The sequence below is a fragment of the Saccopteryx bilineata genome, chromosome 1, assembly GCF_036850765.1.
Source record: "Saccopteryx bilineata isolate mSacBil1 chromosome 1, mSacBil1_pri_phased_curated, whole genome shotgun sequence".
Classification (NCBI taxonomy): domain Eukaryota; kingdom Metazoa; phylum Chordata; class Mammalia; order Chiroptera; family Emballonuridae; genus Saccopteryx; species Saccopteryx bilineata.
In genome coordinates this window covers 399917894-399933038 of record NC_089490.1, presented here as the reverse complement: position 1 = coordinate 399933038, position 15145 = coordinate 399917894, and the positions used below count along the sequence as shown (strand labels likewise).

The window sequence follows — 15145 nt, the reverse complement described above, 5'->3', positions numbered from 1 at the left end:
GTGTTCCATTGTTCAAGTGGACACTGGTCACCTCTTATATGTACAAGGCACTGTGTTCACCTGGGCATAAGAGGGTGAAGACCCATGGCCTCAGGCACCTCTGAAAGAGGCAGACACCAACTCAATTATTACCCCTAGTTAGCTGAAAGAAGAATTAGCACCAAGGAAGTGCATAATTGAAGCCCTGTCTAGTGTAGGAGTTAGAGTAGGCATAAATCAGACACAGGGAGCTAAGGCAGCAGTAGGGGACATTGCCTTGGCACAGTAGAGGAATAAGAATATACTCAGTGTTGATCAAGCAGAGAGAGAAAAAGGAAGGCAAGCATTATGGCAAGGATGGGTAGGCCCTAGGAGTTTAGATTTTATTCTACTTGAGTTCGTACTTGTGCAAAGAAGGAGGAGGATGCATTGGAGTGGTTTGAGTGGGCGAGAGAGGAAGCAGGGAGTCCAGATAAGAGACCATGGAAAGAGAATGGTGCTCCAACTGGAGAGGTGATGTGCACAAGAGAGAAATAGGCGGACTTGATAACTTGAGGATACAACATGTCAGAATTTATCTCACTGATTTATATGCCTAGTTGGGTGTTTTTTTTTTCATTTTATTGATTTTTGAGAGAGGATAGAGAGAGAGAAAGGTGGGGAGGAGCGGGAAACATCAACTATTAGTAGTTGCTTCTTATATGTGCCTTGACGGGACAAGCCCAGGGTTTAGAACCCGCAACCTCCACATTCCAGGTCTACGCTTTATCCACTGCGCCACCACAGGTCAGGCTATACATGTAAATGTAAACCCTAAAACTAGAAAACTTCTAGAAGAAAGAGTAGAAAAAAATTTTAATTTATTTTAGCCAGAGAGGAAGGGAGAGACAGAAACATTTATCCTTTCCTCTGTCCTGACCGGGGATCAAACTGGCACCATCTGTGCTTTGGGATGATGCTCTAACCAACTGAGCTATCCGGCCAAGGCCAGGAAAAATCTTTAAAATTTTTTTTTATTTACAGGTATTGGTTTTCAAGAGAGACACACACACACACACACACACACACAGAGAGAGAGAGAAACATCAATCTGTTCCTGCATGTGCCCTGACCAGGGACTGAACCAGCAACCTCTGCACATTAGGATGATGCTCAGTCTAACCAACTGAGATAGCTGGCCAGGGCATGTAGGAAAGATCTTAACAATCTTAGGTTTGGCAAAGATTTCTTAAATATGACACATAAGGCACAAAAAATAAAAGGAAAAAGTTAAACTTCATCAAAATAAAACCTTTTAATTTAGTTTTATTAATTTTAAATGCATTGATGGAATTTAGAGAGGGAGGAAAGGAGAGACAGGAACATCACTCTGCTCCTGTATGTGCCCTGAGCAGGGATCAAACCTGAAACCTCTGCATGTTGAGACAATGCTCGAACCAACCTAGTTGTCCAGCCAGGACAAAATAAATAAAAAAGCTTTTGCTCTTTAAAAAGTACTATTATGGGCTCTGGCTGGTTAGCTCAGTCGGTTGAGATTGTCATCCCCAAAAAACAAGGTTGCGGGTTCAATCCTCAGTCAGGGCACACATGGGAAGCAACCGAAAAATGCAGACTGAGTAGGACAGTAAATGCTTGCGTTCCCCCTCCCTCTCTCCCTTCCTCTCTCTGTCTCTCTAAAAACCAATCAATCAATAAAAAGTGAAGCCCTGGCCAGATAGCTTGGTTCTGCTTGGTTGGAGTGTCATCCCGAAGCACAGAGGTTGCTGGTTCGATCCCCAGTCAGGGCACATAGGAACAGTTACATGTTTCTGTCTCTCTGTCTCTCTCCCCCTGCCTCTCTCCTAAAAAGATATGTGAATGGTAAATAAAACATGAAAACTGCTCAACACATTATTCACAGGAGAAATGCAAATTAAAACTAGAAGGACCAACCCTGGCTGGGCTCAATTGATTAGAGCACCATCCCAAAGCACAGAGGTTGCTGGTTCAATTCCTGGTCAGGGCACATACAGGAGCACCTCAATGTTCCTATTTCCTCTCTCCCTCCCTTCCTCCCTCCCTCCCTCCCTCCCTCCCTTCCTCCCTTCCTTCCTCTGTTGCTAAAATAAAAAAATAAAAAAATAAACAAAATAACACACACACACACACCTAGAAGAATGACCATTACACATGTACTAGAATGGCTAATATTAAAAAGATTGATTATAAAAAATCAAATGAAATAAAGACTGATCATCATACCAAGTGTTTGCAAGGATATGGAGCAGCCGGACCCCTCATACACTGCTGGTGGGAATAGAGAATGATATGACTACTTTGGAAAATAGTTTCTCAGTTTCTTTTTTTTTTTTTTAGAGAGAGAGACAGAGAGAAAGTCAGAGAGAGGGATAGACAGGGACAGACAGAGAGGAACGAAGAGAGATGAGAAGCATCAATCATTAGTTTTTCGTTGTGACACTTTAGTTGTTCATTGATTGCTTTCTCGTATGTGCCTTGACCATGGGGCTACAGAAGACTGAGTAACCCCTTGCTCGAGCCAGCGACCTTAGATCTAAGCTGGTGAGCCTTGCTCAAACCAGATGAGCTCACGCTCAAGCTGGCAACCTTGGGGTCTCGAACCTGGGTCCTCGGCATCCCAGTCTGACGCTCTATCCACTGCGCCACCGCCCGGTCAGGCAGTTTCTCAGTTTCTTAAAAGAAATTAAACATATATTTGACAATAAACACAAATTAAGCTACAGAAAGATGTCAGAACCTCAAGTGCATACTGAAAGTAAAAGAAGCTTGTATGGAAAACCACATTCTATATGAGTTCAACTACATGACCTTCTGGCGAAGGCAGAACTAGAGATAAAAAGATCAGTGGTTGCAGGGCTTTAGGGGACAGGGAAGGAATGGATAAGGGGAGCACAGGGCATTTTTAGGGCAGTGAAAGTATTCTGCATGATACTGTGATGGTGGATATATGACGTTATGCATTTGTCAAACTCATATGATGTACAATACTAAGAGTGAATCTTAATGCAAACTGTGGGCTTTAGCTAATAATGTATCAATATTGGTACATCCGATGTAACAAATGCACCACAGTAATAAAAGATGTTAATAACAGAAGAAACAGTGTCCAGAGGGAGAGGGGGTATGTGGGAATTCTCTCTACCTTCTGAGCAATTTTTCTGTAAATCTCAAGTTGCTCTGAAAAATAAAGTCTACCATTAAATTTTTTTTTCATTTTTTATTTGAGAGAGAGAGGCAGGAAGAGAAAGAGAGAGAGGAGAGAAATGAGAAGCATCAATTTGTAGTTGCTTCACTTTAGCTGTTCATTGATTACTTCTCATATGTGCCCTGGCCAGTGACCCCTTCCTCAAGCCAGAGACCTTTGGGTTCAAGCTGGCGACTTTGGGGTCATGACGATTCTGTGCTCAAGTCAGCAACCCTGTGCTCAAGCCAGCAACTTCGGGGTTTCTAGCTAGGGACCTCAGCATCCCATGCCAATGCTCTATCCTTTGCACCACCACTAGTCAGGCAGTCTACCTTTAATCTTTTTTTTTAATGGATTTTAATGAGAGGAAGGGAGAGAAAGAGAAATATCAATCTGTTCCTGTGTGTGCCCTGACCAGGGATTGAACCAGCAACCTCTGTGCTTCGGGACAATGCTCTAACCCAGTGGTCCCCAACCTTTATTGGGCCATGGACTGGTTAATGTCAGAAAATATTTTCATGGACCGGCCTTTAGGGTGGGACAAATAAATGTATCACGTGACCAAGACAAGAGTCAAGAGTGAGTCTTAGACAGATGTAACAGAGGAAATCTGGTCATTTTTTAAAAATAAAACATCATTCAGACTTAAATATAAATAAAACGGAAATAATGTAAGTTATTTATTCTTTCTCTGCAGACCGGTACCAAATGACCCACGGAGCGGTACCGGTCCGTGGCCCGGGGGTTGGGGACCACTGCTCTAACCAACTGATTTATCTGGCCAGGGCATGTCTACCTTTAAAAAAGAGAAAGAGCCCTGGCCGGTTGGCTCAGTGGTAGAGCGTCGGCCTGGCGTGCAGAAGTCCTGGGTTCGATTCCCGGCCAGGGCACACAGGAGAGGCGCCCATCTGCCTCTCCACCCCTCCCCCTCTCCTTCCTCTCTATCTTTCTCTTCTCCTCCCCCAGCGAGGCTCCACTGGAGCAAAGATGGCCCGGGTGCTGGGGATGGCTCCTTGGCCTCTGCCCCAGGGGCTAGAGTGGCTCTGGTCGCGACAGAGCGATGCCCCAGAGGGGCAGAGCATCGCCCCCTGGTGGGTATGCCGGGTGGATCCTGGTCGGGCTCATGCAGGAGTCTGTCTGATTGTCTCTCCCCGTTTCCAGCTTCAGAAAAATACAAAAACAAACAAACAAACAAACAAAAAAAACTGTACATTGTACACACATGTGGTTTATTGTATGTCAAGTATGCATCTTTAATATTTAAAGATGAGGTTTTCTATCAAAACCGTTAGGAAAATGGGAGGAAATTTTGTATGTAATAAATTATAGATGAACTCAAAATTTAAACATAAAAAATGAAAAGAAGAAGACAGCCAGGAGCTAAGGAGAAGCATTTTTAGTCATTCAATGTGGAAAAATGTTCTTTTTACTATGACACAAAACCTAGAAGCTGCCTGACTAGGCGGTGGTGCAGTGGATAGAGTGTCGGACTGGGATGCAGAGGACCCAGGTTTGAGACCCCGAGGTCGCCAGCTTGAGCATGGGCTCATCTGGTTTGAGCAAAAGGCCCACCAGCTTGAAACCAAGGTCACTGGCTCCAGCAAGGGGTTACTCAGTCTGCTGAAGGCCCGCGGTCAGGGCACATATGAGAAAGCAATCAATGAACAACTAAGGTGTTGCAATGCACAACAAAAAACTAATGATTGATGCTTCTCATCTCTCTTCGTTCCTGTCTGTCTGTCCCTATCTATCCTTCTCTCTGACTCACTGTCTCTGTAAAAAATAAATACATATGTCTTTTTCCAAATAGCTCCAGATATATGGAAAAGATTTATATAGGTGCATGGGGATCCTCAAACCCCTCAGCGAGATCTTCTGAGCATGGCCTTTAAGATACCAAGAGGCAGAAAAAGCCCAATAGAGATCAGGGGAGCTACCAGCTTTTAGGATACGCCCTTAAAGGCTCCAATGCCCCAAAGGGGGTCTCATAGGATTCCATCTGGGTCCTGCTTCAATAGTGGAAAGGAAGGTCATTGAGCTAAAGCCTGCCAGACTTCCATGCCTCTGCTGTGAGGAAACAGGGACACTGGAAGGTAGGCTCCTCCCTTGCTCCTCTAAGAGAGGGTTCAGTCTCTTCCAGCCCTGCTCCAGCCACCTATGACCTAATCTTGCCCAAAATGCTGGGGTTTGCCACTGAAGGCTAAAGGTGCCCAGGGCCGTCGGCCCCATCTACGACACTGTGGATGAGCCTAAGTTATTTCTTCCAAGAAGCAGGTAAACTGATCTCATTTGCACAAGGGCCACTTAGCTATGTTTTGCCTAAATAGTCAGGTTTTTTATTCTTCCCTTGAAGATCTCTGTTGTGGGTGTTGATAGTCCTATTTTCTGCTGCTTTGTTTAATATATAGTGTTTCCTTTATTCCTCCTACCTCAATGCCCCACTCATATTTCAGGCTAGTACCTACTCCTAATTTAGAGCTCTCTTTCCACCTTTTGCTAACTTCTATTATGAATCTACCTCTGCCACCCAGCTTAGTGTATCCCAAGGTTCTCTTTACCAAGCCACAGTCACAGAGCTCCAGGGAAAAGCAACCTGGTCTCATCTCTCCAGGCAGAGGAGAACAGAAGCTCCATCTCCACACATGCTGCAGATGGCTTTTCCAGTCTACCTGAATCATTACCAGCTAGAAGCAGCAGTCATTGAGACTTGGACATGAGCAGCAAAGTATAGAATTGTGACAATTCCAGTGCCATGCGGACTTTTCCTGGATGTGGACTTTTCCTGGACTCCTGCTCCTTGTGACAGCTCCCAACGGACTGAACTGGGGTTGGGTTGCATTTTTCAGGGATTTGGCATGGTGTTGGGGCCAACTTGGACTTGGTGAACATGTTAAGGACACTACTCTTTTATGGATTCTTGCTGTATTGGCCAAGAGTTTGCTTAAAGGCTTTAATCACTGTAAAAAAAAATGGAGGACTGGATAAAGAAGATGTGGCACATATACACCATGGTATACTATTCAGCCATAAGAAATGAGGACATCGGATCATTTACAACAAAATGGTGGGATCTTGATAACATTGTACGGAATAGAATGGGTAAATCGGAAAAAAACAAGAACTGCGGGATTCCATACATTGGTGAGACATAAAAATGAGACTAAGAGACATGGACAAGTGTGTGGTGGTTATGGGGGGCAGGGGGAGAGAAGGAGGGAGAGGGGGAGGGGTGGGGAGGGGCACAAAGAGGGCTAGATAGAGGGTGACGGAGGACAATCTGACTTTGGGTTAAATGTATGCAACAGAATTGAATGACAAGATGACCTGGACATGTTTTCTTTGAATATATGTACTATATGTACCCTGATTTATTGATGTCACCCCATTAAAATAAAAATTTATTTATAAAAAATAAATAAATAAATAAATTAAATTAAATTTTAAAAACCCTAGAAGCCACACAAAAATCAATTTCACCACATTTAAAAATCTGTACCATGAAGTCAAAATGGTAAACTGAAGTAAACACAGTTCACATCCTAAAAGGCTATTTTTCCTTCAAACTTTTACATGTCAATCAGAAACCAAAATACCAGTAAAATGGGCAAAAGCAAGGACAGGTCACAGAAAAGACAAACAGTTCTTAAATATATGAAACAATGCTTAAACTCACTCAGAAGAAAAAGCAATACAAATTAAAACTTCACCAAGAGCCCTGGCCGGCTGGCTCAGTGGTAGAGCATCAGCCTGGCGTACGGGAGTCCAGGGTTCGATTCCCGGCTAGGGCACACAGGAGAAGCGCTCATCTGCTTCTCCACCCCTCCCCCTCTCCTTCCTCTCTGTCTCTCTCTTCCCCTCCAGCAGCCAAGGCTCCATGGGAGCAAAGTTGGCTCCAGGCACTAAGGACAGCTCCATGGCCTCCACCTCAGGTGCTAGAATGGCTCCAGTTGCAGTGCAGCAATGCTCCAGAGGGGCCAAGCATCACCCCTGGTGGGCATGCCAGGTGGATCTCGGTTGGGTGCATGCGGGAGTCTATCTGTCTGCCACCCTCACTTCGGAAAAAAAAAAAGATATAAAATCAGGTACCCCATCCTGACCTGTGGTGGCACAGTGGATAAAGCATCAACCTGGAATGCTGAGGTTGTGGGTTGGAAACCCTGGGCTTGCCTGGTCAAGGTGCACACGAGAACCAACTACTGCGAGTTAACACTTCCCGCTCTGTCCCCCTTTCCCTCTCTCTCTCTTCTTTGTAAAATCAATAAATAAAATCTTAAGCGTGCTCAGGCAGTGGCACAGTGGATAGAATATCAGAATGGGATGCAGAGGACCCAGATTTGAAACCCCAAGGTCGTAGGCTTGAGTACAGGCTCATCTGGCTTGAGCGCAGGGTTGCTGGCTTGAGCGTGGGTCATAGATATGACCCCATGGTCGCTGCCTTGAGTCCAAAGTCGCTGGCCTGAAGCCCAAGGTTGCTGGCTTGAGTCCAAGGTCACTAGCTTGAGCAAGGGGTCACTTGCTCTACTGTAGCCCCCCCCCCCGCCATCAAGGCACATATGAGAAAGCAATCAATGAACAAATAAGATGCCACAACGAAGAATTGATGCTTTTCATCTCTCTCTCTCTCTCTCTTCCTGTCTGTCTGTCCCTATCTGTCCCTCTCTGTCTCTCTTTCTATCTGTCATAAATAAATAAATAAATAAATAAATAAATAAATAAATAAATAAAATCTTTTAAAAAATCAGGTACCTCACTATTGGTGAGTGTTCTGGAAAAGAGCCTTCACATGTACTGCTGGAGGTGAAGGACAGGATGCTGATGGCCTCCATAGAAGGACATTTGGCAAAAATCATCAAAATGACAATTTTGACTTGGCCTGTGGTTGAGCAATTCTTCTAGGAACTCAATCCAGAGATATATTTTCACATTTGAATAACAAGTCTTAGCCACCTAGCTCAGCTGGCTAGCTCAGTTGGTTAGCAGTGGTTTTCAATCTTTTTTACACTTTGGGGACTGGTAAAAATAGAATTCTTTTGGGGACCACTAAGGCAGAAATCACTCTGAGCATAAGTGAATTTCACTAAGATCATTGGGTCTATAATCTTCATACAGCATCGGGTGGCTAACTCCTCTGCAGATCAGCATGAAATTTCTGGCAGACTGGTCTGCAAAGCGCTCACTGAAAAACACTGGGTTAGAGTGTCATCCTGAAATATCAAAGTTGCAGGTTCGATCCTGGTCAGGGCACAGACAGGAAGCAACCAATGAATGCACAACTAAGTGGAACAAAAAGTGAATGCTTCTCTCTCTTTCTCTCCCTCTTCTTCTCTCTGTCTCTCTAAAATCAATCAATAAAATAATAAAATAGTCTGAAAATTTAAAAAAATGTCTTTACAAAGTTTTAGTGACTCTCTGTAGTACTGTTTGAAGTAGCAAAAGTCTGGAAACAACTTAAATATTGATCAATAAGGAACAAGTTAAAAAAAAAAAAAGAATGAGGCTCAAGTTACACTATGGTCCTTTCCTAGAGAAGCACTATCCTGTCAAAAAGGATGTGTGAACCATCTTCAAAATGTTAATGAGTACATAAGGGGAGGCATGGAATTCTACCTGACTTTTAAAAAGGGGGGTTGAGACATATATGCATATTTGCTGTGGTGTCTTTTTTCTGACACTACTTCTCACACCAAATGTGTTTTATCCCCCTAGATACCAAATCCATGTGGTTTTTCTATACCAATTCTCCAACTTGCCAACACTGACTACTGTATATTTCCCATGTATAAGACGCACCTTAATTTGGGGGCCGAAATTTGAAAGAAAAAAAAAAAGTATTACATAAAGTTATTGAATCAAGTTTTATTCATCATAAAATTCATACGAGTCCTCATCACTGTCAAAACTCTCATCCATTAGCTTGTTCTCATGTGTATCTTCAACAACGAGCACAAAAACAAGTGTGAAAAAGTGGGAAATGCAAGTAAAAAACCCTACAACCACTGTATAAGATGCACCCAGTTTTTAGACCCCAAATTATTTGAAAAATGGTGCATCTTATACATGGGGGAATATGGTAGGTACCTGCAATTTAATTCAATTCTGACTCTACTTCCCAGAGTTAGCACAGACCCCATAGGTTAAGGCAGTGGTTCTCAAAGTGTGCACCAGGGTGTGCCCTAGAAGATTTCCAGGTGTGCCCTATGGTATTCCAGAGAAATATGTGCCCGTTGGGGACCAAAAAACCAACAGGATTTTTGGAGTTTAGATTTTGGGGGGACAGAGGTGCGGGGAATTGGCTGTAAGCTGACAGTCTGCCCAACCCCCCACCTCACTTGCCTGATTAGGTTGCAAAAGGCTGTTAAGCTGTGGTGCTGGATTGTTTACACTACCCCCGTGTTCCCCGGAAAGACTGGAGGCAAATTTTTTCTATCCTTTGTTTGGTGTAAAGTTAAGGTGATATGTATGGTGGGGGGTTTCTGCACTCAACACAATTAAGAGTAAAATGAGCAGAATTCTTCAATGTATTGACGAGAAAATGAGAGTTTGACTTTCAGATATCTGCCCAAACATTGAAGAAATCGCTAGGACACATCAGGCTCATGTTTCTCATAAACACAAGAATGAAAAAACTTATCATATTCACACCAAGACCTGCCAAATTTACTAAATCTTACTAAGAATATATCTATATATATAAAAAGATAACTTTTTGTCATTTTTAATTTTTTAACCCCTCTTTTTTAAGAATTCTGTAAAGCATAACTCAAAAAATGTAACATAAAAATGTTTTTTGGCCCTGGCTGGTTGGCTCAGTGGTAGAGCGTTGGCCTGGCGTGCAGGAGTCCCGGGTTCAAATCCCGGCCAGGGCACACAGGAGAAGCACCCATCTGCTTCTCCACCCCTCCCTCTCCCCTTCCTCTCTGTCTCTCTCTCCCCCTCCTGCAGCCAAGGCTCCACTGGGGCAAAGTTGGCCCAGGAGCTGAGGATGGCTCTGTGGCCTCTGCCTCAGGCGCTAGAATGGCTCTGGTTGAGGCAGAGCATTGCCCCCTGGTGGGCATGCTGGGTGGATCCCAGTCAGGCGCATGCGGGAGTCTGTCTGACTGCCTCCCCGTTTCCAACTTCAGAAAAATACAAAAACAAAATTTTTTTAATGTCAGAATAAATTTAATTTTGTTGTATTTATTTCATTTAATTACCATAAAAGCATGCTTGGACTTTATATTGTTTTCTTTAATATTTGACTTAATTATTATACCATATTTCTTAGAAATTTGTATATAGTGCGCCTACAATTATTTGTAGGATTTTAAATATGCCCCGACTTCAAAAAGTTTGAGTACCACTGAGTTAAGGGCTCAGTTCCACAGGGCACCAGTCACAAATGGGATGCCCAGGTGACCCCCACTCCTGTCTGGTCAACTATGAATTTGAGGGTGCCATGACCCCCTTTTCAGGCTTGATAATTTAGTACTAGACTCACAGAACTCAGGGAAGTGCTTTACTTACTATTTATTATCAGTTTATTAAAAAAGATACAGCTCAGGAGCAGCCAACAGAAGCACAGGGCGGGGTGTGGGGGCAGTACAGAGCTCTCAGGCCCCCTCCAGGCGAGCTGCCCTCCCAGCACGTCTGTGTCCCCCAACCCAGGAACTTTCTGAATGTCCGGACTCTCTCCCCTGCTGGAGGTGGGGGGAGCTAAAAGTCCCCACACTCCACGTTGATTTTTCTGGTGACCAGCCCCACCTTAAGTCACTCATTAGCATAAACTCAGGTGTGATCCAAAGAGAACTGACTCTTTACTCCTAGGACTCAGTAAATCCCCAAATTCCAAGAGCTTAAGGAGCTCTGTGCCAGGAACCAGGGACAAAGACCAAATATGTTTATTTTTTATTAGACCACATTTAGTAATCTATGTTCAGGGTTTTTTTTCTAGAAGGACAAACTATTACTTTCATTGCTTCCAGGGACAGAAACCAGGTGGCTAGGCATCAGAAAGAGGAGGTAAGTAACTCTTAGTTCAAAATTCAAAATGTACATGTGAATATATCACCTATTTGAAAAACAAATTAAAAATACTTTGTAGTCCTTGTCTTGGCTCCTAATGCCCGCTGTCTCTGGGCTTTCCTACCCCCATGCTTCTCGGGAGCCACGGGCAGAGCATGTGGGGGGCATGTCCACACTCCTGCCACCAGAGCCTAAACCTCTCTAGCCTTCTCCGTCTGTACCAGCCCCAAACACACCCACCCGCAGCCCTTCCGTAGTCAGCATTTTCCTCTACTTGTAGCACACGTCTGAGCTCTATTCTTTCACATTTTAAAAAAAAGTTTTACTCATTGGTTTGGGAGTGGGAGAGAAACATCGACTTGCTGTTTCTCTTATCCGTGCACTCATTGGTTGACTCTTGAATGTGCCTTGACCAGGGATGGGACCCACAATTCGGCAGATTGGGATGATGCTCTAAACCAGTGGTAGTCAACCTGGTCCCTACCGCCCACTAGTGGGAGTTCTAGCTTTCATGGTGGGTGGTAGCGAAGCAACCAAAGTATAAATAAAAAGATAGATTTAACTATAGTAAGTTGTTTTATAAAGATTTATTCTGCCTGACCAGTGGCGCAGTGGATAGAGCGTCGGACTGGGATGCAGAGGACCCAGGTTCAAGACTCCGAAGTTGCCTGACCGGACGGTAGTGCAGTGGATAGAGTGTCGGACTGGAATGCAGAGGACCCAGGTTCGAGACCCTGAGCTTGCCAGCTTGAACGCAGGCTCATCTGGTTTAAGCAAAAGCCTATCAGCTTGAACCCAAGGTCGCTGGCTCCAGCAAGGGGTTACTCGGTCTGCTGAAGGCCCGCGGTCAAGGCACATATGAGAAAGCGGTCAATGAACAACTAAGGTGTTGCAATGTGCAATGAAAAACTAATGATTGATGCTTCTCATCTCTCTCCATTCCTGTCTGTCTGTCCCTGTCTATCCCTCTCTCTGACTCACTCTCTGTCTCTGTAAAAAATAAATAAATAAATAAAAATTAAAAAAAAAAAAAGACTCCGAGGTCGCCATCTTGAGCGTGGGCTCATCTGGTTTGAGCAAAGCTCACCAGCTTGGACTCAAGGTCGCTGGCTCGAGCAAGGGGTTACTTGGTCTGCTGTATCCCCATGGTCAAGGCACATATGAGAAAGCAATCAATGAACAACTAAGGTGTCGCAACAAAAAACTGATGATGGATGCTTCTCATCTCTCTCTGTTCCTGTCTGTCTGTCCCTGTCTATCCCTCTCTCTCTCTCTGTAAAAAAAAAAAAAAAAAAAAGATTTATTCTGCCAAACTTAGCGAAAATCCAACATAAAGTACTTGGTAAGTAATTATTATTATATGCTTTAACTTGCTGTAACTCTGCTTTATAAATTTTATAAAGTAAAGTTACTTTCCTACTTTATAAATCACCATTACTGTGGAACCGGTGGGCGGTTAGAAAATTTTACTACTAACAGAAATACAAAAATGGGCAGTAGGTATAAAAAGGTTGACTACCCCTGCTCTAAGCAATTGAGCTACCAGGCCAGGGCTGAGCTCTATTCTCGAGACAACTCTAAACCCTTCTAGGATTAACACCCATTTTACAGATGAAGCAGTGAAGGATATTAAATAACATGTCAGGATCACGCAGGGACCTGGAATTTGAACTTCAAAAGATGTCTTTCTAAGAAGATCCTTCTTTATATCCACCCCCACCTGCCAACCCTCATGGCCAAACTTGACATAGCTAAATTATACGTGATTGCAGCCCACGGCAAGAACCAAGCCTTATTCCTAAACACACCTGGTGCCCAGGCATTTCTAAACCAGTATAGAGCTGTTTTCCATTCGAGTTTTTTTTTTGTTTGTTTGTTTTTTGTCCAGGCCTTCTTCTAAGGGCTCCATTTAATTCATGTCATTCAATTCCATCTGCACGGTGTAGATTTCATCACCAATAGGGGATGTTACAGAGGGAAAACTGAGGCTCAGATGACCGCAACCAATGGGAAGGAGAACTATTGCAGAACTTGTGCTCCTGGGTCAAAACCACTGCTACCTGAACCTGACAGTCCCCTGTCTCCCTATCCCACCCTTGGTCGAAGAACCAGGCCAGGGCCTAAGCACAGTTGGTGTCCGGTGGACATGAGTTTATTAGAGGGGCCAGAGTCAGAGTAGGTACAAGTTGCAGGTTGGGAAGAGGGCACAGGGCGCTTGGGTAGCACTGCCAGCTTGAGGCCAACAAGACAGGAGGCGGCGAGGCCACAGCTAGTGGAGCGTTGGGTCAGCGGACAAGCAGGCGGGCTACTCTTCACCCTGAGTGTCGGTGCCTAGGGCATCGGCGTGGGCTCTGCGAGGACTGGAGGAAGGACAGAGAGAGGCCCAGAGGAAACTTGCCAAGCCCACACAGCTAGGAGGTAGAGCTGGCATACGTGCCCAGTCCTGCTGGCTCCCAGGCCTGGTGTCCCTTCTTCTCATTGTGTCAAGCCCCACACCTGCCTCCCAGGCTCCCAAGTCCGCCCCCCAGCTCCTGTCGCCACTCACTGTGGAGGGTGTAGGTGCCCGGCTCCAGAAGCAGCTGTGGGGGCAGGACCATGAGGAAGCCCCTCCCCCAGGGGTCTTCGGCCACTGAGAGAGAAGCACGGGAAGGAGGGCGGTACCACTCAGGGTTTGGGGAAGGACGCTTGAGTAAGACAGGCAGGGGGTGGGGTTGGTGGCCGTGGTGACTATAGAGAGGGGGCAAGCCACAGAGGGAACAGTGGGGTGGTGAGAGGCCTGGGCCCCGGGGGAGGGGGACCCGAGCCTTCGGGCAGCTCCTCTGAGCCCCACCGTGGTGGGGGCGCCGCTCCCGAGTCCAAGCCCAGTGGGATGGCTCGTTGGCCATTACCTGGCAGGAGTAGAGCAAACAGTAAGTGGGGGTGGGAGGGCCAACCTCTTTCTCCCACCCCAGAATGGGCCTCACCTCCTCACAGCTCTGGCGGCTCACGACGGCCCGGAAGCCCATCCTTGCCCATAGTTTGTCCCGCTGACGCAAGAAGTCTGCCACCCGACTATGCCAGTCTTTGCCCAGGGCCCACAGAAAAATCACACATTTGGCATCCTCCAGGTCCTCTTCCATATCATTTGCGAGGTACCTGGCCACGGGGGACAGAGGGGGGGGGGGTTGGCAGAGGTTACAAGCATCTGCCCTGCCCCATCCCATAACTCTGAGCAGTGTCCCCACCACCCGCCGGGCATGCTCACAGTGCCAGGAACAGGTTGCTGTGGGTGTACTCGCTGAGCTGCAGGCTGGCACGTCGGAAGTAGACCAGCACCATGGCCAGGAGATACTGCAGACACAGAAAGGGGGAGAGGTCCGAGTTTGGCCCTGGAGGGGAGGCGACTGCGCCAGACCCATTTGCACCCAAGGAAGTTCTGGTGGGAATTAGAAAACAGGGGTAAAATAGTGGGGAGGGATCTGCAGAGACAAGAGTTAAAAAGGCAGGTGCTCCCTCCACCAGACCAGGGGACCCAATGAATTAGCATCATGGGAGCCCCACAAATTCAACCTTCCCCAAGTGACCCTAACTTCTACCCACACCGTGTCCCCTCACCTTATCTGAAACCTGGAAACAGGGATCTCTGGAGAGGAATTCCTGAAGGAAACTGTGCTCTGGGCATGGGGAGGGAAACCGTAGAAGGGTTACTGCCCACCTCCCACGTGACAAGAGTGGCAGCAGAGGCTTCTAAGCCCAAGGCTCCACTGAACCCACTTTCTGCCATGACCCCACCACCTGCCAAACTGGGGTCACCTGAGAAGGCAAGGGGCAGAGACTTCAAACCCTTGCATGGGAAGTTTGAGATCCCACCTTCCATGTCTGGTTTGTTTGGGGTTTTTTTCCTTTTCTTTTCTTCCTGTTAAAGATTTTATGTATTGATTTTAGAGAGAGGAGAGAGAAAGGAGGTAAGGAGCAAGAAGCATC

At 45.7% G+C, this 15145-nt stretch overlaps 1 protein-coding gene across 2 annotated transcripts in view; it reads right to left on the bottom strand.

Moving 5' to 3' along the window:
- Positions 1-18: 18 nt before the first annotated feature.
- The window catches only part of SPDYC (speedy/RINGO cell cycle regulator family member C), a 40949-nt gene continuing 25822 nt past the window's right edge, over positions 19-15145 (bottom strand). Inside the window, exons 3-7 of one of the 2 annotated variants that reach the window (XM_066252000.1) lie at positions 14777-14835; positions 14427-14512; positions 14146-14317; positions 13728-14070; positions 19-100 (exon numbers count right to left, since the gene is read on the bottom strand). In XM_066252000.1, the coding sequence (XP_066108097.1) occupies positions 57-100; positions 13728-14070; positions 14146-14317; positions 14427-14512; positions 14777-14835 (704 nt within the window). In that variant the 3' untranslated portion in view covers positions 19-56. Of the gene's footprint in view, positions 101-13307; positions 13543-13727; positions 14071-14145; positions 14318-14426; positions 14513-14776; positions 14836-15145 lie in introns of those variants that run through there. The other variant, XM_066252001.1, reaches the window with a different exon arrangement.